Source organism: Perca flavescens, chromosome 1, assembly GCF_004354835.1.
Source record: "Perca flavescens isolate YP-PL-M2 chromosome 1, PFLA_1.0, whole genome shotgun sequence".
NCBI lineage: Eukaryota > Metazoa > Chordata > Actinopteri > Perciformes > Percidae > Perca > Perca flavescens.
In genome coordinates this window covers 7,118,439-7,145,393 of record NC_041331.1, presented here as the reverse complement: position 1 = coordinate 7,145,393, position 26,955 = coordinate 7,118,439, and the positions used below count along the sequence as shown (strand labels likewise).

General features: G+C 43.1%; 1 protein-coding gene across 1 annotated transcript in view; it reads right to left on the bottom strand.

The window, feature by feature from the left end:
• The window catches only part of LOC114553580 (ADAMTS-like protein 3), a 243,131-nt gene that overhangs the window by 64,998 nt on the left and 151,178 nt on the right, over positions 1-26,955 (bottom strand). The window contains exons 5-6 of the mRNA XM_028574811.1: positions 10,605-10,650; positions 1,001-1,237 (exon numbers count right to left, since the gene is read on the bottom strand). Coding sequence (XP_028430612.1) covers positions 1,001-1,237; positions 10,605-10,650 — 283 coding nt within the window. The remainder of the gene's footprint in view (positions 1-1,000; positions 1,238-10,604; positions 10,651-26,955) is intronic.

Below are 26,955 nucleotides of genomic sequence, written 5' to 3'. Positions count from 1 at the left end.
AAGGCAACAGGAGGAGGTTTTCAGATGTTGTATAATGTCCTCCAGGTTTTTAAGGTTGATCGTATGAAATTGTGTCATGTTGGAATTTGTTTTGCGTGCACACTGTGACAACACATATCCTGTACTTGATATGGAAGCACTGACTGTCTAATTTTCTGAATTTTGTCTGTAAAGAAGGAGGCAAAGTCATTGCAAGCCTTGGTAGACAACAGTTCAGATGCTATTGGTACTGGAGGGTTTGTTAATCTATCAACAGTAGCAAACAAAGCACGTGAATTATTATTGTTTCTGGCGATAATGTCAGAGAAAAAGGAAGCGTCACATAAATGTCACATAAATATGTCAGCTGTTTGGGCGGCGTTAGCAACTCCTTCAGCTGCACGGCTTCCGGGAAGGCTGCTCTCGTGCATCCTTGGCTATAGCTCCTCGATGATCCCTCCTCGATGCTCGCTCCTCGGGGCAGAAATAAGAGCTTTGAGACGGCCTTCACCGAGGAGGGTCAGAACAACTTCCGGTTCAGCCGAGGACAAGGAGCTATCAAATAAGGTCCATGAGATGCAGCTTAAGTCTACAGAATCTAGTTTAAGATATTTGTTCTAAGTAACAGCCTGTAGTAACAGTTTGGTTTATTGGGTCACAAAACTCCAACCACACCATCTGTTACCTGGATCTCAACACCAGCTAACCAGCTCATATGCCTGCCCCTCGCTCCATCCTGTTCGTCAGTCCTGGACTAAACTTTTGTGATCTGTACAAAAGTGAAGTCCAACTACAAAATGTAACAGAACTCTTCACAAGCACGCATTATCTAATTAATATAACTTTATTCTAAATATGAGCTAAGCTTTACAGGCCATAGATGAGGTATCATTTCATGTCACAGAACTTGTTATGATGTACTGCATTTGCATTCACATAGGTAATGAGACAAATGGTGGAGGATATCTAATCATATCATGATGACACTAACTGGACAACATCTGGCTATACAATCTGTTACCTGACACGCTCCGCTGATGCACATGTCATAAGCATCCGCCCGGCATCGTGTCCCGTCCAGCACTTTGGGGGCCAGTTCAACAGTGAGACTTCTCCCTTTGGCTTGGCAGCGCAGTGCACAGGGTGCTGACGGGTCATAAGGTGATGGGAACCACTCGTAGGTGACACCCTGGTACTTGATGTCATTGTGGGCCGAACACTGCTGGGCCCGGAAATCACCGGACTCTGCTGGGCAGTCCTGAGGAGAGGGACAACAGAGACAAGGACACAGGTTGGAATGTTGCATCGTAATCCATCATTTCAATGTCACTTGTAACTTAAATATACATTCAAAGCAGATAAAACCTAAAATATATTTACATGAATCCAACATATTACTAGCAAATATATATATTTGTGAAAAAAACAATGATAGGCTTACTGGCCCATAGATAAGGTACTGGCCACTGTAGCTACGACTACTGTCTGTCTGCACGGCGGGCTACGCTGCCGTCTGTCAGTATTAAATTGAGACAGATTCATAAGCTATAAAAATAAAAACGTCTTGTATGTCACGTTAAATACTTTTCCCCGTGTTTTGGTACAGTTCATTTTAACACCTGATGCAAGCCATTTGGGAGTAGCCTACGCATGAAAGTCAAAGTTTTGAGTGCTTTAGTGGCATTGACCTGACTACCTGAATATGCAGAGACGTCGTCTCGCTCCGCCTCTCTGCTGAGACCCGTACACATAACAGCAGCAGTTAAACTGTATTTCACACTATGATGGTTACATTTGCAACAATCTGCGGTTCACATACATGCAGAACTATAGGGGCAGTCTGTTACTCTACATCACAGACAATTTAATTATCAATATTTAAAGGTCCCATGGCATGAAAATTTCACTTTATGAGGTTTTTAACATTAATATGAGTTCCCCCAGCCTGCCTATGGTCCCCCAGTGGCTAGAAATGGTGATAGGTGTAAACCGAGCCCTGGGTATCCTGCTCTGCCTTTGAGAAAAAATGAAAGCTCAGACGGGCCGATCTGGAATCTTGCTCCTTATGAGGTCATAAGCAAGCTTATTATATTATATTATATATATATTAGAATTTGGCCCACCCATGAGAAAGAGAGACATCATGGCTTTCAAAGGACTGGCTCTAGTGGCTGTAATTCTGCACCAAGGCTGAATTTCGGGAAAGAGACTTCAGATACAGTGTTAGGGGACCACTAAGGTCAACATAAAAGCATCGAAAGAGTACCCTGTCATGGGACCTTTTAAAAATAGAAAACATTACACTTCATAATGTTTTGTATTCATAACATTGTACAAATTAGCTTCAACAGTAATAACAGTTACCTTATGTAAGTCACTCCTACATTTTTCAACTGAGGAGCAAAACATACGGTTGTGCCCTGTTCATACTAATCAAATGAACTGGACTTTGTTGTCAGATACGAAAGCCCCCTTCCCTTACTGCATTATACCATTCAATTTAAAATTTAGAATTGTTACCTGCAGAATTTCGTATAAAAATATTTGCAGTACAATTAATATAAGAAGTCTGCACCTCTTTCCGCGCGTGCACCCACCACCCAGGGTCAGCTACCACCACAAATAGAATCTAATTCTGTGAGAAACACTGTATGCAACTTAATTTTCTACAGTATATGTAGTAAGGGGTCCCTGCTCCGTCTCTCTTTCAACTAAGGGGTCCTTGGCTTAAAAAAACATTGAAGACCCCTGCTCTAGAAGACGTACTGTATGTAAGCAAACAAGACCATCAGCTATGTAGTTGTAATTAGCAGACTGGAAGAGCTTACATTTGCCAAGGCAAGTCTGGCAGAGAGTTTAATGTTTGGTTAGCCAGTTAAAAGGAGCAGGAGGAGATTTTTATTTTAAGAATTATAATTTTGACGTTATATTTTGTGGTTTACGGGGCAGGATCAGCAAGGAGAAAAAGAAAAGAACTGACCGAGGACAAAAAGCTAAAAGAAGCATGACTGATATTAATGACGGACTTTTGACGCTGACACCAATATAGATATTTGACAGTTTTCTTGGTTGAATGATGGTACAACAAGTACTATTCACTTTTCAACGTAAACACTATAACGTAAACTTTTGATAAGGATCCTTTAAATTTGGTTATTAAAGAATTTTGATCAAGTTATGTCCGTATGCTTGGATCCACCGGTGTTTCACCTAGAAATCTGAAAAAGAGTTTTCCGGTTTTGAAGGATAAACAGGAACTGTGAATATGGACAGTTGCGCAGAAGGGCTGGGACGATATGCTTTTGTCCCGATTCAGTTCTTTCAGAATACATTGATTTGTATTGCGATTTTCATTCATTGTGATTCTAGCGAGCCCATGGGCCCACCACCTGTGGGAGGAACCGTTGGGGTCGGGTGCAATGCCACATGGGTGGCAGTGAAGGTCAGGGGCCTCGACGGACCAGACCCGGGCGGCAGACGCTGGCTCTGGGGACGTGGAACGTCACCTCTCTGTGGGGGAAGGAGCCGGAACTGGTGCGGGAGGTGGAGCGCTACCGGTTAGATCTGGTGTGGCTTACCTCTACGCACAGTCTTGGTTCTGGAACCATACTCCTGGATAGGGGTTGGACTCTTTTCTTCTCCGGAGTTGCCCAGGGTGTGAGGCGCCGGGCGGGTGTGGGGATACTCACAAGCCCCCGGCTGAGCGCCGCTGTGTTGGAGTTTATCCCGGTGGACGAGAGGGTCACCTCCCTACGCCTGCGGGTTGTGGGGGGGAAAACTCTGACTGTTGTTTGTGCATATGCACCAAACAGGAGTTCGGAGTATTCGGCCTTCTTGGAGACCTTGACTGGAGTCCTGCATGGGGCTCCAGTGGGGGACTCCATTGTTCTGCTGGGGGACTTCAACGCACACGTGGGCATTGATGGAGACACCTGGAGAGGCGTGATTGGGAGGAACGGCCTCCTTGATCTAAACCAGAGTGGTTGTTTGTTGTTGGACTTCTGTGCTAGTCATGGATTGTCTATAACGAACACCATGTTCGAACATAGGGATGCTCATAAGTGTACCTGGTACCAGAGCACCCTAGGCCGAAGGTCAATGATCGATTTTATAATTGTTTCATCTGATCTGAGGCCGTATGTTTTGGACACTCGGGTAAAGAGAGGGGCAGAGCTGTCAACCGATCACCATCTGGTGGTGAGTTGGGTCAGGGGGTGGGGGAAGACTCTGGACAGACCTGGCAACTCACACCTCCGGCGGAGCTTTTCGTGCATCCCTGTGGAGGCTGGGGGCATTGAACCCGAGTGGACAATGTTCAAAGTTTCCATTGCTGAAGCTGCGGCGAGGACCTGTGGTCTTAGGGTCTTAGGTGCCTCAAGGGGCGGTAACCCACGAACACCGTGGTGGACACCGGTGGTCAGGGAAGCCGTCCGACTGAAGAAGGAGTCTTTCCGGGATATGTTATCCCGGAGGACTCCGGAGGCAGTTGCAGGGTACCGAAGGGCCCGAAGGGCTGCAGCCTCTGCTGTGAAAGAGGCAAAGCAGCGGGTGTGGGAGAAGTTTGGAGAAGACATGGAGAAGGACTTTCGGTCGGCACCAAAGTGCTTCTGGAAAACTGTTCGCCACCTCAGGAGGGGGGAAGCGGGAACCATCCAAGCTGTGTACAGTAAGGATGGGACACTGTTGACCTCAACTGAGGAGGTAATAGGGCGGTGGAAGGAGCACTTTGAGGAACTCCTGAATCCGACTAATACGCCCTCTATGTTAGAGGCAGAGCTGGAGGATAACGGGGATTGTCGCCGATTTCCCAGGCGGAAGTCACTGATGTAGTCAAACAACTCCACAGTGGCAAAGCCCCGGGATTGATGAGATCCGTCCAGAAATGCTCAAGGCTCTGGGTGTGGAGGGGCTGTCCTGGTTGACACGCCTCTTCAACATTGCGTGGAAGTCTGGGACGGTGCCAAAGGAGTGGCAGACTGGGGTGGTGGTTCCCCTTTTTTAAAGGGGGACCAGAGGGTGTGTGCCAATTACAAGGGTATCACACTTCTCAGCCTCCCTGGTAAAGTCTACTCCAAGGTGCTGGAAAGGAGGGTTCGGCCGATAGTCGAACCTCGGGTTGAGGAGGAACAATGCGGATTCCGTCCTGGTCGTGGAACAACGGACCAGCTCTTCACTCTCGCAAGGATCCTGGAGGGAGCCTGGGAGTATGCCCAACCGGGTCTACATGTGTTTTGTGGATTTGGAGAAGGCGTATGACCGGGTCCCCCGGGAGATACTGTGGGAGGTGCTGCGGGAGTATGGGGTGAGGGGGTCTCTACTCAGGGCCATCCAAACTCTGTATGACCAAAGTGAGAGCTGTGTCCGGGTTCTCAGTAGTAAGTCGGACTCGTTTCAGGTGAGGGTTGGCCTCCGCCAGGGCTGCGCTTTGTCACCAATCCTGTTTGTAATATTTATGGACAGGATATCGAGGCGTAGTCGGGGTGGGGAGGGGTTGCAGTTTGGTGGGCTGGGGATCTCATCGCTGCTCTTTGCAGATGATGTGGTCCTGATGGCATCATCGGCCTGCGACCTTCAGCACTCACTGGATCGGTTCGCAACCGAGTGTGAAGCGATTGGGATGAGGATCAGCACCTCTAAATCTGAGGCCATGGTTCTCAGCAGGAAACCGATGGAATGCCTTCTCCAGGTAGGGAATGAGTCCTTACCCCAAGTGAAGGAGTTCAAGTACCTTGGGGTTTTGTTCGCGAGTGAGGGGACAATGGAGCGGGAGATTGGTCGGAGAATCGGGCGCAGCGGGTGCGGTATTGCATTCAATCTATCGCACCGTTGTGACGAAAAGAGAGCTGAGCCAGAAGGCAACGCCTCGATCTACCGGTCAGTTTCGTTCCTACCCTCACCTATGGTCATGAAGGCTGGGTCATGACCGAAAGAACGAGATCCAGGGTACAAGCGGCCGAAATGGGTTTCCTCAGGAGGGTGGCTGGCGTCTCCCTTAGAGATAGGGTGAGAAGCTCAGTCATCCGTGAGTAGATCGGAGTAGAGCCGCTGCTCCTTTGCGTCGAAAGGAGCCAGTTGAGGTGGTTCGGGCATCTGGTAAGGATGCCCCCTGGGCGCCTCCCTAGGGAGGTGTTCCAGGCACGTCCAGCTTGGAGGAGGCCTCGGGGAAGACCCAGGACTAGGTGGAGGGATTATATCTCCAACCTGGCCTGGGAACGCCTCGAGATCCCCCAGTCGGAGCTGGTTAATGTTGCTCGGGAAAGGGAAGTTTGGGGTCCCCTGCTGGAGCTGCTCCCCCCGCGACCCGACACCGGATAAGCGGACGAAGATGGATGGATGGATGGATGGGTGATTCTAGCGCTATTGCAATTCGATAGTATTGAGTATTGTGATTTTCTTTTCCTTCTCTAACTAAAACAAAAGTTGAATAATACACTTCTAGGGCCCTATTTTAACGATCTGAAACGCAAGTATGAAACGCAAAACGCAAGTAGCTTTGTGGGCGGATCTCTGGCGCTGTTGCTATTATACCGGCGGGATAAATGAGTCTTGCGCCCGACGCAAATCTAAAATGGGTTGGTCTGAAGTAGCTAGGTGTGGTTTGGGTGTAACGTGAAAATAACCAATCAGAGCGTCATCTCACATTCCCTTTAAGACAAGGCGCGCTTTTTCCATGGCGGATTGCTATTATGCTGGCGGATTTTCCTGGCACACGCCAGCAGGAGCTGTCTGAGATGGCAAAGTAATAAATGCTCGTCTTGGTCGGATGGCGATGTTGCTGCGGCCTCTCGGGCGCATCTCCTCAAGTCTGGAGAGGATTGCTGCAGCCATGGAGCGTGGGCCTCCAAATGCACCACCTGCTCCTGTTGTGCCCCTTCCTCCTCCCCCCACTCCATCTCCGTCCACCCGCTCCACCAGGAGTGCATCGCGCATTACTCCCGGACCAGATTCCGCCGGAGTGTCCAATCCCACCGTAGTTCAACTTCACGTCTCCTTAATTCCTCTAATATTTCCTCATTTATGTCATCAACATCCATGATTCATGGAAATGTTGTGTAAAACACAACAAGCCACACAGAATGCTGCGACTTTTTGAGGACTGTACTGTAAAGTGCCTCCGGATCTATCCAAACACCTGAAGCGCATTTTCAGTAATATTTTTCTTTGTAATTGTGTATGGTTTGCAAAAATGGGAACTGCTGCGTCCGTTTAGATGAGAGAAGTGTATGCGCATTGTGCACACGCTACATTATGGCCAAGCATGCGCCGCTAAAATAGCATCTGAATAACGCGCCACTGACTTTAGACTAGCGCCACTGACTTTAGACCAGGTTTTTCCTGGTCTGTGGCGGAATTGTTTTCTGAAACTGCAAAATAGCACCAAATAACATTTGTGCCGGAACACGCCTCCTCTTTTCGCTGAACCGCCCCCGGGAGCGCAAATACATTTCCTAATTTACCGACGTGCGTCTGTGGAGGGAAAAGTCTGCCGTGTGTCGGGTGCAAAATAGGAATGATACGTGCGTCGGTGTACAAAGGCAATTGCGCTGAGTGCAAGATAGGGCCCCTAGAGACAATATTGTGACGTCCTCCTGCTAGAGCAGGGCCTGCTGTCTCTCTGTCTCTTTGCTGCCTTGCAGGTCCATGGGCGGTGCCAAATCAGTGCAACTGGGAGCACCTGGCCAGTCTCCCAAGAGTCCTTAAGATCTGGCTGTCAATCCGCTCAGTGTCTCTCTTCATCCAGCATGCACCATGGTAGCATGCTATCGATTATTTTAGTAATCGAGTATTCTACCGATTATTCCATCGATTAATCGAGTAATCGGATAAGAAATACTTTTGTTTCATTGAAGAGCAATAATAAACAATAGTTTGGTTACATTTTTGGAAAAAGCAACATTTGTATTGCCTACATTGCTTACAATATCATATCTCAAAAAACTAAACATATTAAGTGCATTCAAGTGCCATATTACATTTTTTTTTTAAAGAAAACATTTTTTCAAATGATATCAACCTCAAACTAAGACATACAGTAAACATTACATTAAGTTGTGCAACTTAACTTTCAGTTTCAACCTGTATATAGGCCTATATGTAAATATTAGTTATAGTAAACCTATTTTTATTTACAGTATATATTTGATTACAATGCTAAACAGCTCTGTTACACTTATGCTAGTAGATCGTTGATCAGCTGTTTCTCCGTGGAGAGAGAGAGAGAGACAGAGAGAGAGAGAGAGAGAGAGAGGTGCACAACAATCAGCTGTCTTTCCGAAGGGACAGTCAACAAGTCGGCTCTTTAGATCAAATTGTGGTCACCACTACGTATTTTCTTGTCTATGTTTTTGGTAGTTGTTGTGTTTGGTGTAGTTTCATCGTCCATACGACTCTGTGATTTACTTTTGTCATGTCCACTTCGTGGAATGGATGATTAAGTTAGGCTCTATGTTTTCTGTTGAGACACTGAAGCACTGATGTCGTGCTATTATTGTGGTAAGCTAGTTCGATTTTGCAGTAGATACACTGTAGAGAGTTTTCGTTTTAATTACGTTTGAACTGATTCCAAACTTTGGATACTTCCTGTGGTTTTCTCCAGCCTGTCTCTTCTCTTAGCCCCTCGCTATTTACGCTCTAGCATGTGTCGCCAGCAGTAGACTGAGCAGCGTCTGGTGTGCGACAGTAATAATGATCCGTGCGGAAACACCGTCCGTCAGCATACAACGTTGGTAACATTGATTTAATGAACCTTCGAGGCAAGACTATTCGAGTTATTCGAGGAATCGTTTCAGCCCTAATTGCGTCTCCTACACTTGCCTCCCTTCCCGTCTTAGTCCCTCCCACCGAGAAGGCACGGGAGAGACGCGAGGAAATCATTGGAGGACAGAGGCAATGAGCAAAAAAATAAATAAATAAATATATATATATATATATATATATTTTAAACTGTATAAATGAATATATGTATATATATAAAACAGTTTGGATTCTATAGGTTTGTGTGGTTCCGACTGACTGGACGTAGGAGACATCGAGCCTGTGTGATGGTGCAGAAGAGCTGTCAACGAACAGCTTAACACCTGGGACTGAGAGCCGTCTCAGATCAATAAGGGATGCTTGTTTCTCCAGGTGACAACTGGCAGACTTTTGGCTGCCAATAATTCTCTCTTCTCCCTGACAGATGTGGACACTTAGCTTCACTAGTCACACTGCCATTCTACATATCCTTCAGATGCCCTAATGGAGCCCATAAACAGAACCTTCAGTTCAGACAGAGTTAGCCTCACAGTATCTTACTTTTCAATGATATAGAAGATCATACTGTAAATGGCAATGCATTCTGGGAGAAAATAATAATATGACAGCACTATCTGCAAATGTTACAGATTACAGGTATTTACTGTTAATACCAATGCATCTTGGGAAAATAACAAAATATTTACACAATGAGATTTTTGATAAATAATCATCAGTAATGTGGATATAATGACTAAGTGGGTAAAGGCAAATAATAGAATAGTTACAACAGTCTGGTAAGTTCATAAAATGACATCACTTCACTGTAATGCAGCTTTTAAAACCAGGAAAAGACACCACTTATGCCATATCACGATATCCAAAATCTAAGACGATATCTAGTCTCATATCACGATATCGATATAATATTGATATATTGCCCAGTTCTAATCTTAAACTTTTAAAACAGTATACATACTGTAAATAAACAGTAGTTTTACTGGCTATATTAGGCCATATGCACAACCCTTCCCTCCCTCCTTCCCCAAGCATTGACTGAGGTCTAACTTAATACTTGAACAATGGCTGTAACCCTATTACTTCAAACCTCTAACACTGACTGTTGATTTGTGTCTATCCTACTGTCTACTTTATTTCCTTATAATGCCCATATTTAATGCTGAATGCTTATAATTCCCATATTTAATGCTGTCTTTTTTAAACTTTATCCTTGCACTGCTATAGTTTTTATATTACTATGTTTACATTATTCTATTATATTTTCCATATTTAATGCTGGTCTCTAGACTTTATCCTTGCAATATTGGACCTATTTGCACTACTACCAGGACACACACTCTCATAGAGCACCTTACCATACATACTGAATCACAGGGTCAGTCCCTGCCCTGTCAGTGCAAGCGTCTCATGCTTATACATCCCTTAGTACATTCATGTATATTTTTAATTTTTTCGAATATTTTTCATTTTATTGTCCATGCTATTCATGTGGATTTGCTTTTTTATCATCCTGTTTGTGATGTATGTGAATGTTGTGTGTGATGTCTGTAAGCTACTGGGACCTTGAATTTCCCCTTGAGGATCAATAAAGTATCTATCTATCTATCTATCTATCTATCTATCTATCTATCTATCTATCTATCTATCTATCTATCCATCTATGTGGCACTTGTTGAAATCACTGATTCTGTAATTTGTCTTGGGTTTACAGTCTCTTAAAAACACCCGTGACTTTCAGGAGTGAATGTGAAATGTGCAGCTAAAAACTAAATGCTTTGAGATGTAGTCTTCCTCTCCAAGTTAACCCAAGTATATGTCTAAAATGAATTTAGTAACAAATATTACCAATGAGTGCTAAAGTTCGGACTCACCATGTTGCTGCAGGTTCTGTAGCGGATGTTTTTGCCAACACAGCTTCTGCAAAGGAAGGTAAAAAAAAACAAACACATTTTCAACACTATTGCAAACCAAAGGGTGACACAGTGATACTGAGCTGTGTGAAAACACAACACTACATGCAAAGAGTTGTTAATCAAAAGCTTTGAAAACAATTAAAGTCTCTAATGGAGGATCCTTTTCTCCTTTATGGTTGCCAGACTTTTGTACACCTGACTGACATTATTTTGTATAAATAGATAAGAATCCGTTCTTGCTGTAGTACGTGTTTTTGTAAATTCCTACAATAATCGTTCCAACAGTTATAGGGTTTTTGTTAAAGCACTAACATTAAGACGACACTTTTGCATTTCTCGTATGGAAGTAAGCATTAAAATTATGTATCTGAATGTTTTGACTCTGAATTTTAGTCTTTTTTTTTTTAAAGATAATTTTTTGGGGCTTTTCCCTTTATTTGACAGTGACAGTGGATAGACAGGAAAGGTGGGAGAGAGATGGGGGATTACACGCAGCAAAGGCTGCAGGTCGGACTCGAACCCGGCTCGCTACAAAGGACTCCATGGGGCGCACGGCACGCTCTTACTGGGTGAGCTAGTTGAGTTGTGTAAAGTTACAGGACATGGTTTCAGGAAAGACACATAGCTGTTGATTTTTGGATGTAATGTCTTATGCTTTAATAGACGTTACACACAAACACAATCCCATTCATTCCATTCCTCTTTGTATTGGGTGGTGGCAGATCTCCCAGCAGTGGAGATCCCCAAACCTCCGCAACAAAAGCAACTGCTTTACACCATAGGGTCAGTGGAACACTTTTTGGGTGTGATTTAGGTGGACTGAGCCTTAAAGTAACTTCTAAAAAACAATTTATATAAATATGCATGTTACCTTATGAAAAAAAAAGTTTGAAATTGACTGATCATTTCACATGTCTTTATCCTGAATCCTGAATAAAATTTTGTTTGATAATGCTGTATACTTTTGTAGTTACTCTGCGTCTAGTATTGTGCTGTTGGCTAATATTTTTCCAACTTTTTCACCTTGAACTTTGTTGAGCTTCTCCTAATTTGCTCTGGAGAGGTAAATACCTGAAACGTGAAGTAAATGTGGTGGATGACTACACACACTCAAACACACACGCAGTAAAAATACCCATACGGTGCACTATACACGCACACACACATGCACACGCACACACATACACACACAAACACACACACAGTAAAAATACCCATACAGTGCACTGCACACACGCACGCTAGCACACACACACACACACACACACACACTGTAAGGTTACAGCACACTCCACCTGCAGCACACATCACCCAGCCAGCACCCATCTCAGCACTTCACTGAGCTCCAGCTGGCAGAGCCCGAAATGTCAAGCAAAACACACACACACACACACACACACACACACACACACACACACACACACACACACACACACACACAGTAACACAGCTTCAGAATGAACCGGAGCCCTGTGTGAAATGTGCCATAGCAGAACGTTCCTTTCCCCGTGACAGCATGGACACGCTGTTAAATCCGATCCACCTTGTTAGCAACAATAACAACATCCAATCTCTTGGTGTGTGTTAACTGCCATTAAGTGCACATTTATCCTGCCAGCTTACAATAACATTAGACTAAAGTGGTAGCAGCTCATTTATCCCATGCAGTACAAAATACAGGCGTGGTCTAATATCTGACATTTGGGCCAAGTAGAGAGCTGAGAAGCACAGTGCAGCCTTGTAGCCAGTTCCCAGCTAAACCGAACACAGACAACAGCAAGCCATGGCTCCATATTACAGTAATGAGCTAATTACCGTTTTTTCCAACTGCTCGCACACGTTTTCAAAAGTGTCTCCTTTTTTCAAAACTCTACCCACAATTCCCAAAACTTCACACACAAAATGCAAAATACCTCACATATCCTTCAAAATGAAACACTGCATACCATAAATGCATCTCAAAATGAAGTATTTGCATCAAATGGCAAACACTTTTTTCATAATGGTAAATTTTTTAGTGTGAAGTGAGTGTGTGTGTGTGTGTGTGTGTGTGTGCGTGCGCGCCCCTTGGTAAATAAGTGTAGCATTTTGATTGGTTGTGTTTGGACAGTGTTGGGAAAGTTCACTTTCTACATGAACTAGTTCAAAGTTCAGTTCACAAATTTTAAAATGAACTAGTTCAGTTCATAGTTCATACTTCAAAATTTTGAACTAAGTTTACAGTTCCAAAAATGAACTAGTTCATAGTTCTTTTTTCCCATATGTTGCTTCAGTTCAATGTGCCGTTTCAGGTTTGCTGTGGATGTGACTGAAGTGCGGATTTTCTTTTTGAAAGCTGGCGGGCAAAGTTTGCACAGAAATAGCACAGAAATAGCTTATATATATATAAGTAAGTATGTATATGGTTTTGGACATTTGGTGTGTAGTTTTTTCAAAAATCGTGTGACATGAAAATTTTTTGTGTGTAAGCAGTTGGAAAAAACTGTAATAGATTTCAGCCATTGTGATGCATGAATCAGCACTCAACCATGGACAAACTGTTAGTAGGTGTGCACCAATCTATGCATGTGTGTGTGTGTGTGTGTGTGTGTGCTCTGTAGGTGGGTGCACTGTGTTTTCAGTGTCTGGGAAAGCTATGGCCATTAGTCTTCTACTAAACTCACAAAACTGACATGACGATGTGTGCGTGTCTGAAGATGGCTTTTTCAGGACAGGACACAACTACTGAGTCACATGGCATACTGTAAAAAGGAAAAAAATTAATGTTAGAGAGATACTGTATTAGCTTGTTTTGTTAATCCCTATAAAACTGCTTCAATACAGTGATGTTTTTGTATGACACACCACCAACATCCAGATGAGCTCATGTATTGGACACTATAGTTTAAACCTGGTTAGTCTCGCTTTGCCAGACCTTCCTTCACAGTGCTGCTGCGGAGGGTCTGGGTAGTCCACACAGCATTCTGGGATGGGAGAAAAACATGCTCTTGTTTATTGGCATTTCTTTAAACCAATCACAGTCGTCTTGGGCGGCGCTAAGCGCTGGACGGAGCCACGGTGCCTCTGCAAAATAGCCTCGGGAAGGAACTTGTTTTGGTGGAACGTGTATGTTCAAAAGTTGTTTTAGTCGTGCAACAGAAAACTCAGATTGGACAGATAGTCCAACCCAGGCTACCGCAGTTTAGAACATCAACACAAAGAAAGAGGAAGGTAACGGACATCCGGCTGAAAAGAGTGAAATCCGACGGAATTTCCGGCGGCACCAGAGCAATCCCGGAAGTGGAACGTCATGGATATAGACTAAATCCTGATTAGTCTGGATCAACGTTTTTTTACAGAACAAAGGACAGAGGTATACTAATTTACTTCCACTTCGGATAGATTTTATAAGCATTCTGAATATGTGAGTAATGCCTTTGATAATGCATAAAAGAGCTTTCTGTCATGTCTCACCAGGAAATGTACAGCTGGCATAATGAAAAGTGATGATTACAAGTAGTGTCGGATGTCCTCTTGAGTCTAGTTGAAAACTGAGGAAAAGAGAATATTACAACCTGTCAGCAGACAGATGCAGGGATCAAAGTAATGAACTGTATAACATATTGACAGAACACATTCAACACTGGCTTTAATTCAGTTTACAATTCAGGCAGTATAATAACGTATGCTTCTGAACCAATCAGCAAAGATGGCAGTACAGACTGGGAGGAGGATTTACTTCATGTGAACGGCTTCAGGAACATTCACAGTGGGATTGTTGATTTTCTTGCTTACATAAAAACAAGACATAGAGAAATAACTTCACTTTTTTATTTTAAACAAATTTAAATAAAAAAAAATGATAAACACAATAAAAAACATTATGCCTCTTAAATTATACTTAAAAAAGTGGATAAAAAGTAGTCAGCACTGTCAACATCACATTTAAATGCGAACTCATAGGGCTGGGTACCGAATTCAATACCTTTTATGCAACGCATTGTCATGTTGGGTTTGTATATCGTACAAAAATGTATGCACACTTAACGTAAGATATCGTACTAAACTAGGAGACCGCTGGCTGGTCACGTGATGCCGGCTGCCTACAGAGCTCTGTGATGCCGAGCAGCAGTTGCTAGCTGTTTAACCCGCTACAGAGCTCCGCTGATGCCGAGCAGCAGTTGCTAGCTGTTTAACCCGCTACAGAGCTCTGCTGACACCGAGCAGCAGTTGCTAGCTGTTTAACCCGCTACAGAGCTCCGCTGACGCCGAGCAGCAGTTGCTAGCTGTTTAACCCGCTACAGAGATCCGCTGACGCCACACAGCAGTTGCTAGCTGTTTAACCCGCTACAGAGCTCCGCTGACGCCACACAGCAGTTGCTAGCTGTTTAACCCGCTACAGAGCTCCGCTGACGCCGAGCAGCAGTTGCTAGCTGTTTAACCCGCTACAGAGCTCCGCTGACGCCGAGCAGCAGTTGCTAGCTGTTTTAACGCTAACCCTATCCCTCATTGCAGAATTAGTTCTGTTTATATCATCAACTTCAATCAATACCGCAATACATGTCAAGATGTTCATTTATATTGCCTATTACCGGTATTATATTAACCTGATCTTATACTCTTCATTGTCTATTTTGTGTGATACATGTTGGAGCCTGCCACAGTCTCATTTTTGTGTACGCTGCACTGGAACATGTGACAGTTAAAGCCTTGGACTTGAAAACTTGAGCTTTTTAGGAGCTTACAGTGGGGGGAAAAGGAAAAAGAAACAACATTGAAGCTTAACTTTAAGCCAACATGGATGAATGTTACGTCTACCACTGGTACCTTCCCCTATCTCTACTCCCTTTTGTTATTATCTGTAACTTGCCAAGTAGGATGTGCGGTCTCCAGTCAGGGATTGGTCCAGCTGTGTTCGATCCCTCCCACTTCCTGCTTGAAGCTCGGCAACACTGATTGGAGCAGCAATCAGGCTCACCTGTGTGTAATCTATATATATATATATATATATATATATATATATATATTTTGGTGCCAGATCGTCACTCGTGGCAGCTGTGATTTCACTTGATCAGCCCGCCAACATGACACTGGTTGTGCTTTGCTGAATGCTTTGTTAAAGTGACTATATGTAACTTTTAAATGTTTCTGAAACTGTTATTTTTCATCTGATGATCATAAATGACCTGTAACAGAATATGAGACTACCAGTGAAAAGAACACTATTTTTACATTGTGTTAGTGTATCTAGCCAGGTAAAGGGTTGCAGGAGATTTCTTTATATAGGCCTAATTGTATTTAATTTTATTTTAAAAGTTATCTGTTATAAGTTATGGCTGACACTGGAGCAGGGCCATCACAGAAAAGAAGGAAATTAAACGAAGAACAACTAAAAGCTTAAAGGGAAAGGGAAAGATGTCTGGCGAAATCCGAGTCACACACGATCGGGCTTTCAACAGATGGAGACAATTACGGGATTGTAAATTATTCAAAACCGACCCCGAACTGGCCCTCAGGTATGTACAACTTGTTCTCATTCCCAACTTGTAAAATTCTGACGCTTGGTCAGTGTCTCTAAGCGTCCGATTCAGACGCAAAAAGCAACCTTCAGCATGTGTATAGAACACACTGGGCAGAGCAGCAGTTTGCGGCGCTATAAGATGACATAGTATTTAGAGCGACGACAGTTGAGAGTAGTATGAAAGACCAAAATTCATGTTTTTGTCGTTATTTTCCGTGTTTTTGTCACTGTTTTGTTACTGAAGCCTTTCCCTGTGTTCTTTTCCTAAACCCAACCATTTTTTCTTTTTTTTTTTTTTAACAGGCGTGTGACGTTGTTCTCGCGATAGTACGTTGCGTTCTCGCGATAACATGCAACGTGGCGAGGCCATGTGTTGGGTATGTTTACATCAGCTGTATACAGCGTAGGCATACACGTGGATAGCTGAAAATGCGTACAATAATACGCCATTTGGCTTTATGAAAGTGGCGTGTATATTTACGGGTTAAGTTATGATGCCATGTTGCGCCAATAGTCCCGACCCAGCGTGTTTAGAAAAGCACGTTTAGATCTGACACTAATGGAACAAAAGTGTTGTGTTTATAATTTTGAACACATTCAACTATATGACCTCCCCGTAACGCTAACTCAGTAATCTACAGTGGGCAATAAAGGCTTCATTTGCTCACAATACCACTTGTTGATCAAAGAGTGTAAAACAGGCAGATAGTGATCTGTGATACACTGTATCAGACTCTATTTCCAGTTAATCCATTTATATCAATATAGTGTATTCTCTTTTGGTATAATATAATCAACATAACACACACAAACGTGTGCATATCAACCCTTTGGGTCATAATATAGTAATCGCAGGAGGGGCAATATTAGTATTCTAAAACTGGAAAGTGGTGATGGTTTAACTGGGCAGAGGGCGGTGAATGTGCTCGTGTAGAACATGGATGTATGAAAAAAAAATGGTGGTACGGATGGAGGCTTCGGATGTCATCAATTACGTCATTTGTCTAAAGCCCGAGTCAAACTCAAGGCCCGTGGGCCGAATCCGGCCCCTTGCAGATTTAGATCCAGCCTGTATATATCAATTTAGTTTCACAAAAGATTTTGTCCCGCCTAGTTGTGCGCCAAACCAAAAACTTGTTTTTCAAACTGCAATTACGTGACATTTAAAGCAGAATTTGGCAGATTTGCCGACTTTGAGACTCAGAAATTGCCATTAATGAATTTTAGTATTCAGGCGTAACAGGTTGCTGTAAAAAATTTTATCTTTGTTTTGCTTGATTTGCATAAATTCTATGATGGCTAAGAAATTTTATTGCTGACTTTTGTAGGACTTTTTGTCGACAAAAAATGAGACAAAAAGCGTAAAAATTGTCAATTTAAAAAACTGTCAAAAACTTACGAGAAATGCACAAAAAGTCAGTAAAAACAACGAAATATGTAGGAAAAAAGCCACACGCAGTAATAAAGTCAAAGATATTTTACTTTTTCAATGAAATAAAAGAATGTCAATAAACTTTACATGTCTGGCCCTTGATGTGATTCTCATTTTCCAGTGTGGCCCTTAGTGAAATAGAGGGGATTTCTCGACACACGCTCGAAGCCTTGGCACAGAACGTAACATCACTAGATTTCACTTCACTGTCACAGCCTGCCAACATGACACTGGTTGTATTTGGTTGACTGCTTTGCTGAAAGCTTTGTTCAAACCTGTTGTAAGGTTAAGACTATCTGGGAGACTAGGCCAGGGTTTAGTTTTGAAACACACATCACAGTCAAAGGTATTTTATGTTTAGACACACTAGTTTCAGGGTTGCTGGTTTTCTTGTGTTTTGTTTTAAAAGTTGGACTAATTAGTAAGGTTTTGTTTCTACGCCTGATTGTTTAGTTTAGTGATTTAACTCTTATTTCTTATAGAGTCCTCTTATATATTTATTTCACTGTTTTAACCAGCATCCACAGGTCCTTTCTTTTCTTTGTAGTTTATGCACCTATGAATCTCTTAGGCCTTTTAGTTAAACTTAATAACTACCTTTAATTTTCCAAAAACACCCGATTTTATGTTGCTTCCCTGGGGACTGCCCATTTTTCTGACGCTCCATTGTTTTCCGACCTCTCAATAACCCGAAAAATTTCCTCTCGTCTTACATCCCACTAGTCCGATGTCCCACTGGTGGCGAAATTACCAATCCCACTATGGCCACGCCAAGACCCGCCCTACGAAGCATCTCGATTGGTTGGGGTTAGGCATTTGACCTCGAGTGGTTAAGGTTAAGATAGCCGATTTGTCAGGGGATAGGACCTGTACAAATGGGGTTACGTTATCTTGCTATAAATGCTATTGAAGGGCGGATCTTGGTGCGGCCATAGTAGGATTTGTAATATCGCTGGTGGTTGTCGGACTAGTGGGCTGTAGGACCAAAGGGAATTTTTCGGGTTATTGAGCGGTTGGAACGATGGAGCATCAGAGAAATGACATGGCACCGCTTCCCTTTACCCTAATGAGCTGGGTCGTAACAATGAAAAATCCTTAAAGTGCTCATATTATGCTTTTTTAGCTTTTCCCTTTCCTCTTATAGTGTTATATATCTGTTTGTGCCCTTTATAGGTTTACAAAGTGAAAAAGCCCAAAGTCCACCCCAAAGGGACTTACCATTTTCCTGAGAAAACACTGTTCACAAACTGCTCCAAACAGCTCTATTGTAGCCCAGCCTTTACTTCAGAGAAACATGCGTCACTTTGTAACACACGTTATAATGCTCACCTAGCTGCTAGCGCGGCACGCCCTCATACTCTGCTTCTGGCTGGCTAGTAGTCCTTACCTAGGTACTGCGCATGTGTGACTTCCAACAAAGATGGAACAGAAGTGAGCTCAACACACAGGCTGAAAAGAGGAGCTGCAGCAATGTGTAGTACAACAAAAATATGGTGTTTTATGATCCATTTTTTATTAGCACCTTCAGACATACAAAACAAATTCCACAATGTGTGACAGGTAATATCAGATGGTGCACTTTAAAGTGTTATTGATGAAATCACAACAGCTAGTGAGTTCACATGTCAACAAATCTCTACTGACGATGGTTAAAACTGTTTTGTTATTTCCAAAGTCAAGAATGAAATTCCTTGCTTAATTAACTACATGTAATTTGACATGTTACATGTCATTTTGACTTGTCACAGTAGGAAAAAGCACAGATGTCCGCTGTCATTTCAGTGTCAAATGGATGCGACCATCCTCCGCCCCATCCTCTCATCTTCATCACAACCAGTCCTCCCAGTTGGCCTTCCAGTGAGCTTGTGAATGAGATGTGAAGTCCTGCTCCACATCTCATCCATCCAGATCTTCAGCAAAACTCTTGCCCACCACCACCAGTGTCGACACTCCATTGGGGGATGTTCTTGGGCAGCTCATGGCATCACTAAATATGATGTCACAATGTCATATTATATTATGTGTTGGGAGTGAGAACGGGCTGGTCGAATTGTCACAGTGTTTGGAAATGTGGTTTCCACCTCACGGTGTCCAGTACCCGGCTCACAGTCACTTTTTCTGGGCTACATGTAACTGTAAAGGCAGCTAAACTTAACTGTCATGTGACCGACGGCAGTCGTCGTATTGTTTGTAGGACATCAAACGCATTGTTGTGCATACGTTTTCATGTGATATCATACCGACCTGTTGATAATAATGTGTTCTACTGGAAGTATACAGTTGCCAGAATGTTGACCTGAATGTGCTTTGTGTAAAGATCATTTAGCAAAAGCATCATTCATCTTTTATGATTCCGCCGTCTGGAAACAAGTTACCTGTAAAATCTAAAATGTACATTGTCGTTATTAACAGCTAAACAGCAGTGGACAGTGGCAGTTATTTTAGCCACAGAGAGACATTTCTTCTGCGTGTTGAGTGCTGCTGTATAAGGACAGACAGAGCTAGTGGGAGTTAATTCACCTTTAAAGGGGAGAGAGACACAGAGGAGGCAAAGCATAGACAAAGACAAAGTTCCACTCCAAAACACCATACACATAATACCAGTGTGTGTGTGAGAGAGTGTGTGTTTGTGTGTGTGTGTGTGTGTGTGTGTGTGTAAGAGCTGAATGAAGTTGCAGATTAGGCTAACTAGGGATGTTCTTACTCTAGCTATACGCAACTGTCCACAAAGAAGGACGTAAACACAAACGCAATATATAGTATGTACACACGCACCCATGCACATGCACAGGCACGCACCCACGCACACACCCACGCACACACACACACACACACACACACACACACACACACACACACACACACTCACTCACTAACTTTTACCAAATCAACTAATTATGTCCAGAAATCTAACTGGCCCTCACCCATGCAGAAAGTAACAGACACATGCACGCACGACCGCACACACACACACACACACACACACACACACACACACACACACACACACACTTGTTGACTGGAGTGTGAAACTCTTAGTGCAGAGGAAGTCTGAACAAATCAGGAAGCCCAATCACTTCCAGACGCTGGGAGCTGTGTTCAGGCTTTACAGTGATCAGGGAGGTGCTGTGAGCCTGTGTCAGCCAACCAGCCAGTCTTCAGATGTCTCAGGAACCTCATCAGACTTCAAACAGGTCAGACTGATAAAACTCACTTTAGACATATTGTCATTGAGGAGTTTGCAGGGGGCCTTAATTAGAATAATTTAGGACAGGAAATGAATTGATGTCATTTGGTGAGAGCTTCTACTCAAACGAGCATATCATGCCATGATCATGGGGGGGGAGGCTGAGGTAGAGTCGTTCTGCAAACCACCGGTGGGTGGGGTTATAAAAGGTACATGGGACAAGAAAGGGACAGTTGGCGGAATGAAAATGTATTCACACTCTACATCACTACCACCTCTCAGCTTAACCCCAAGCAAAAACGCTGGAAAACATGTTGACATATGACACATATCCACCCAACACAGACGAGCAAAAACAGATACGCCATATTCCCTCAACCAAAACCCTTCTATCCCTCTCTCCCCTTCCTCACTCTCTCTCTCTCTCTCTCTCTCTCTCTCTCTCTCTCTCTCTCTCTCTCTCTTTATTACTTAATGTCTCATAACCCACATATACGTACTAGCCCACAAGTCTGATATATCTGACATACACACATGCAACCACTTAACTTGATAATATGGAATATACGCGGCTTTCGTAACCAATCCAAAAGACTTAAAGTAATAAATCATCTAATAAAACTAAAGGCTGATATTTGCTTCCTACAATAAACATATTTAACAGACACAGATACAGCATCTCTCTGTCTATAAACACTCAAACATATGCCAAAACTTCAACTACATGGCGCTTCAATACCTCACTGATGGAAGACCCCAACTTTACAACCCTTATAAGGTGAGAGTGGGCATTCTTTCTGGAGATGAACAACTCCAGAGACCTCACCTTCACTGCTGTAGGAAACTGGGAAGGCTGTAATAGTGGAAAAATTATATCATACTCTTCATACAGGAAAAAACAGCAACAACAATTGGAAAATACATTAGAACAAAAAAATCAAACACTTAACGAATGAAATATCCCGCCATCCCAGTAAACCAAAACAAAAGGAATTAAAAGAACTTAGAACACAACTTGACGATATTATACAGAAAAAAAACATAATTTCAAATTCAGCAACTGAAATATAATGGTTTTCAATACATTAATAAAGTAAAACATGAATATTTAACAAATCTACTCCAACAGAAGAAAGAGAAATCAATCATCCCAGCCATCTTGGACTCCACATGAACATTAATCAAAACCCACAGGATATAAACAACATATTTCGGAATTTCTACAGCAACCTCGATTCCCCCACTCACCAACCTACACAATCAGAAATCGGCACCTTCTTAAACAGTCTGACATTACCAAAATTAACTGCAGAACAAACCAACACTCTAGACGAACCCCTTAGCCTCAATGAAGTTACCAAAGCCCTCAATAAAATTCCTTGCAACAAATCTCCCGGACCAGATGGATTACCAGCTGAATTCTACAAACAAACAAATTATCACCACTATTTAACAAAGTAATTATAGAAAAAAAAGTCCTCCACCATACCCACACACATAAATACAGCAGCCATAACATTACTGTTAAAACCCAACAAAGACCCATCTCACCCCTCTAGCTACCGACCTCTCACACTATTGCATACTGACTTGAAAATTATCACCAAGCACTAGCAACCAGAATAGAAACAGTCACTTCCACACTCATTCATCCAGATCGGACAGGCTTCATAAAAAATAGACACGCCACAGATAATGTACGCAGACTTTTTAACCTATTCAATATATCACAAGAAACACAACAGAAAACCATTATCATTTCCCCTTGATGCAGAAAAAACTTTCATTAAGGTAAACTGATAATTTTTATTCAATACACTTCACAGGTTTGGTTTTGGAGAGTCGTTCATCCACTGGATTAAAACACTGTACACATCACCCAGGGCCACCATTACCACTAACGAATAACATAACAGAGCTTCACACTGCATCGGGGCACCAGACAGGGATGCCCTCTCGCCTTCCCTCTTTGCCATTTTCATTGAACCTCTCGCAGCAGCAATACGACAAAACAGCATGATCAAAGGAATTCAGGTAGCCAACGTACAACACAAAATCAGTTTATATGCAGATGATCTTTTACTTTATTTAAAGAACCCACAAGTATCACTTAAAGAAACGTTTAATATCATCAACAGATTCTCCCATGTCTCACATTACACTATCAACTGGAATAAATCAATTTTACTACCCCTCTCAGATGACACATGGGATTTTGGAGCTCAGGACACTTCCCTCCACCTTCACACAGGCAACATCAACTGTGTTTTTTCTTATTGTGGTGGTCTGTTTTTCAGTTTTGTATTTTGCTCCGTTTCCTGTTTTATTTTGACAGTCTGGTTTTCTGTCTTGTGGTTTTCCCGCTCTTGTGATTGCCTGATGTTTTTCACCTGTTTCCCAGCCCTTGTGTCACCTGCCTCTTGTTACCTCGTTACCCTCTGTATTTTGTCTTTGTGTTTCCCCTTGTCCTGTGTCAGATCATTGTGTTTTGTCTACAGTTTGTTTGTCCTCCCGGTTCGTGTTAGAGTTCCTGAGCTTTCTGTTTTACATGGACTTTATTTTTGGATTCCTGTTTTGCCTGCTTGTTTCCAGGACCCCTTAGGGTTTTTGTGCATTTTTTGAGTTCTTATTAAATCATCAAAACTATCATCAGTTTCCACCTCTGCATTTTGGGTCCGCATTTCTCCAGCCTTCCATGATATTAACTAGCTTTTTCTATGATACCCATCACTCCTACAGACAAATGGTTCAAAACTCTCAATTCATTAACAACACAATTTAATTGGGAAAACAAAACCCAGAATATCACTCTCAACACTACACAATAAAAAATCACATGGTGAGCTTGAGGCACCAAACTTCCATCACTACTTCCTGGCAAATCAATTACGGTACATGGTTAAATGCAGAGCTGTATAGTAACGAAGTAGAACTACTTCACTTATCTACTTAAGTACTAAAAGGCTGTATCTGTACTCTACTGGAGTATTATTTTTTTCTCCTACTTACACTTTTACTTGAGTACATATTTTCAATGAGTGAAATACTTTTACTCCTCACGCTACGGAGACTGTGTAGGTTACAGTGTGTGTACGTTAGTTACGTACGTTAATTACGTAAGAAATCCCCGAGATCGTGTCGTGTTTCTTTTCATTACGGTTGCCCGTTCAGAAGTCAGAGATGATGTAAGTTTGTACTCTTCATATTTAGCTATTGTTGCAGCTGATTAAGCTATTCCTGAGTTGTTTCAGTCTGCAGTGAGTACTGAATGTTAACCATTTTAGCCTGTGATTTGAAGCTGCTAGTTTATCTGTATTTTGCTAGCTTGATAACTTTCCACGACATCATACATGTTACTAGCTAGTGTGATATGTTTTTTGGGGCTTGAATTGTTACTGTGCTGGAGAGTATGTTCATTTTACTTGCACAGTGTGATAATTGTACATTTTATTTCAGTGTTTGTTAGTAGTATTTGTTCAGTATAGCCTTAGGCTAAACATTTGACATAACAAACAATATGATAGTCAAACTTTTGACAGCTTTCTTTAATAACTAAATAACACAATACTTCTACTTTTACTTTCAGTACTTGAGTAGTACATTTTAAAATAAACTACATGCAATACTTAAGTACAAAAAATGTTGAATACTTTAGTACTTCTACTTAAGTGTTGTGCTTAAAGAGCACTTCTACTTCTACTCAAGTCACTTTTTTGATAAAGCACTTGTACTTTTACTCAAGTATGGGTCTCTGGTACTGTATACACGTCTGGTTAAATGGATCAATATACACAGGCACAATTACCCATGGCTGGAACTGGAACAAAACCACTGTACAAACATCAATTGCATCCAATTACATCCAATTGCAGATCTCCCCTTCCTCTCACAATCAATCAAGAAATCAAACTTCTGCCAACGCATTACCATCTGACAGCCTGGTGGAAAATGAACCAAATCACAAAATCATCACTATAGTTAAACAAGTTCACCCCACTCTGGCACAACCCAGTCTTCATGTTACAAAACAAACCTTTTCCCTTCTCCATATGTGCACAAAAAGGAATCACACACCTTCACCACTTATTTGAAAACAACCATTTCATGTCATTTAACACACTCACACAGAAATATGGGGTTGGGAGAGAACAATTCCTTTAATATCAACAACTTAGACTTAAAATTAAAGATAAAATCGGACTCACCAACAACACATTGCAACCCTCTCGGCTTACAGAAGAACTTATGAAAATGAATAACTTCAAAAAACTAACCTCCTGGCTATGTACAATGATTTCCAACCTAAATACAACAATAACACTCCCACCAACCAAGTGGGAAATCAGAGGCCTGTACTACAAAGCAAGATCAACTTGTCCTGGATTTCTTCCAGTAATCCGACTTCACCTAACCTAACAACCGCGGTCCTGCATAACCTGTACTATGACGCTGGTTAACAACTAGTTCAGTCAACTCAGGGTTTCCCAATCCAGCGGCGCGCACGTTCACATAAAAGAGGGGGTGTTTGTGCACCACAACCAATCGCAAACATCTACCAGAGCCGCATGTTATATATAAGAAGAGCAAATTATAATTCTCCATAAATATGAAGAACACAGACACGGTTTTACAGGGAAAACGCAATACAGTCGCTGCTTCCTAAAACAGGAAGGAAAGCTGGCAAAAAAATAAATAAATAGCCGACGCTGTAGATGTTTAAATCACAACGCTTATTAATATCACTTCCTCGTCAGTCAGGACCAAGATCTGACCATAATTACACTTGTGCTTTCCATAAACTGTCGTTGCTTTAGCCTATTATTTCAGTTGAAACCCTGGCAGTGGGAAGCGACCGTGAGAGCAAATAAAAATTATAAAAACATAATTCAAACCGATGTGCGCATTGGCAACACGGCTTAAGAAGCCGAAATGTAGGCTAATTCCATCCATCCATCCATCCTCGTCCGCTTATCCGGTGTCGGGTCGCGGGGGGAGCAGCTCCAGCAGGGGACCCCAAACTTCCCTTTCCCGAGCAACATTAACCAGCTCCGACTGGGGGATCCCAGGGCGTTCCCAGGCCAGGGTGTTCCCCGAGGCCTCCTCCCAGCTGGACGTGCCTGGAACACCTCCCTAGGGAGGCGCCCAGGGGGCATCCTTACCAGATGCCCAAACCACCTGAACTGGCTCCTTTCGACGCAAAGGAGCAGCGGCTCTACTCCGAGCTCCTCACGGATGACTGAGCTTCTCACCCTATCTCTAAGGGAGACGCCAGCCACCCTCCTGAGGAAACGCATTTCGGCCGCTTGTACCCTGGATCTCGTTCTTTCGGTCATGACCCAGCCTTCATGACCATAGGTGAGGGTAGGAACGAAAACTGACCGGTAGATCGAGAGCTTTGCCTTCTGGCTCAGCTCTCTTTTCGTCTGGCGGTGCGATAGATTGAATGTAATACCGCACCCGCCGATTCTCCGACCAATCTCCCGCTCCATTGTCCCCTCACTCGCGAACAAAACCCCAAGGTACTTGAACTCCTTCACTTGGGGTAAGGACTCATTCCCTACCTGGAGAAGGCATTCCATCGGTTTCCTGCTGAGAACCATGGCCTCCGATTTAAAGGTGCTGATCCTCATCCCAACCGCTTCACATTCGGCTGCGAACCGACCCAGTGAGTGCTGAAGGTCACAGGCCGATGATGCCATCAGGACCACATCATCTGCAAAGAGCAGCGATGAGATCCCCAGCCCACCGAACTGCAACCCCTCCCCACCCCGACTACGCCTCGATATCCTGTCCATAAATATTACAAACAGGATTGGTGACAAAGCGCAGCCCTGGCGGAGGCCAACCCTCACCTGAAACGAGTCCGACTTACTGCCGAAAACCCGGACACAGCTCTCGCTTTGGTCGTACAGAGATTGGATGGCCCTGAGTAGAGACCCCCTCACCCCATACTCCCGCAGCACCTCCCACAGTATCTCCCGGGGGACCCGGTCATACGCCTTCTCCAAATCCACAAAACACATGTAGACCGGTTGGGCATACTCCCAGGCTCCCTCCAGGATCCTTGCGAGAGTGAAGAGCTGGTCCGTTGTTCCACGACCAGGACGTAATCCGCATTGTTCCTCCTCAACCCGAGGTTCGACTATCGGCCGAACCCTCCTTTCCAGCACCTTGGAGTAGACTTTACCAG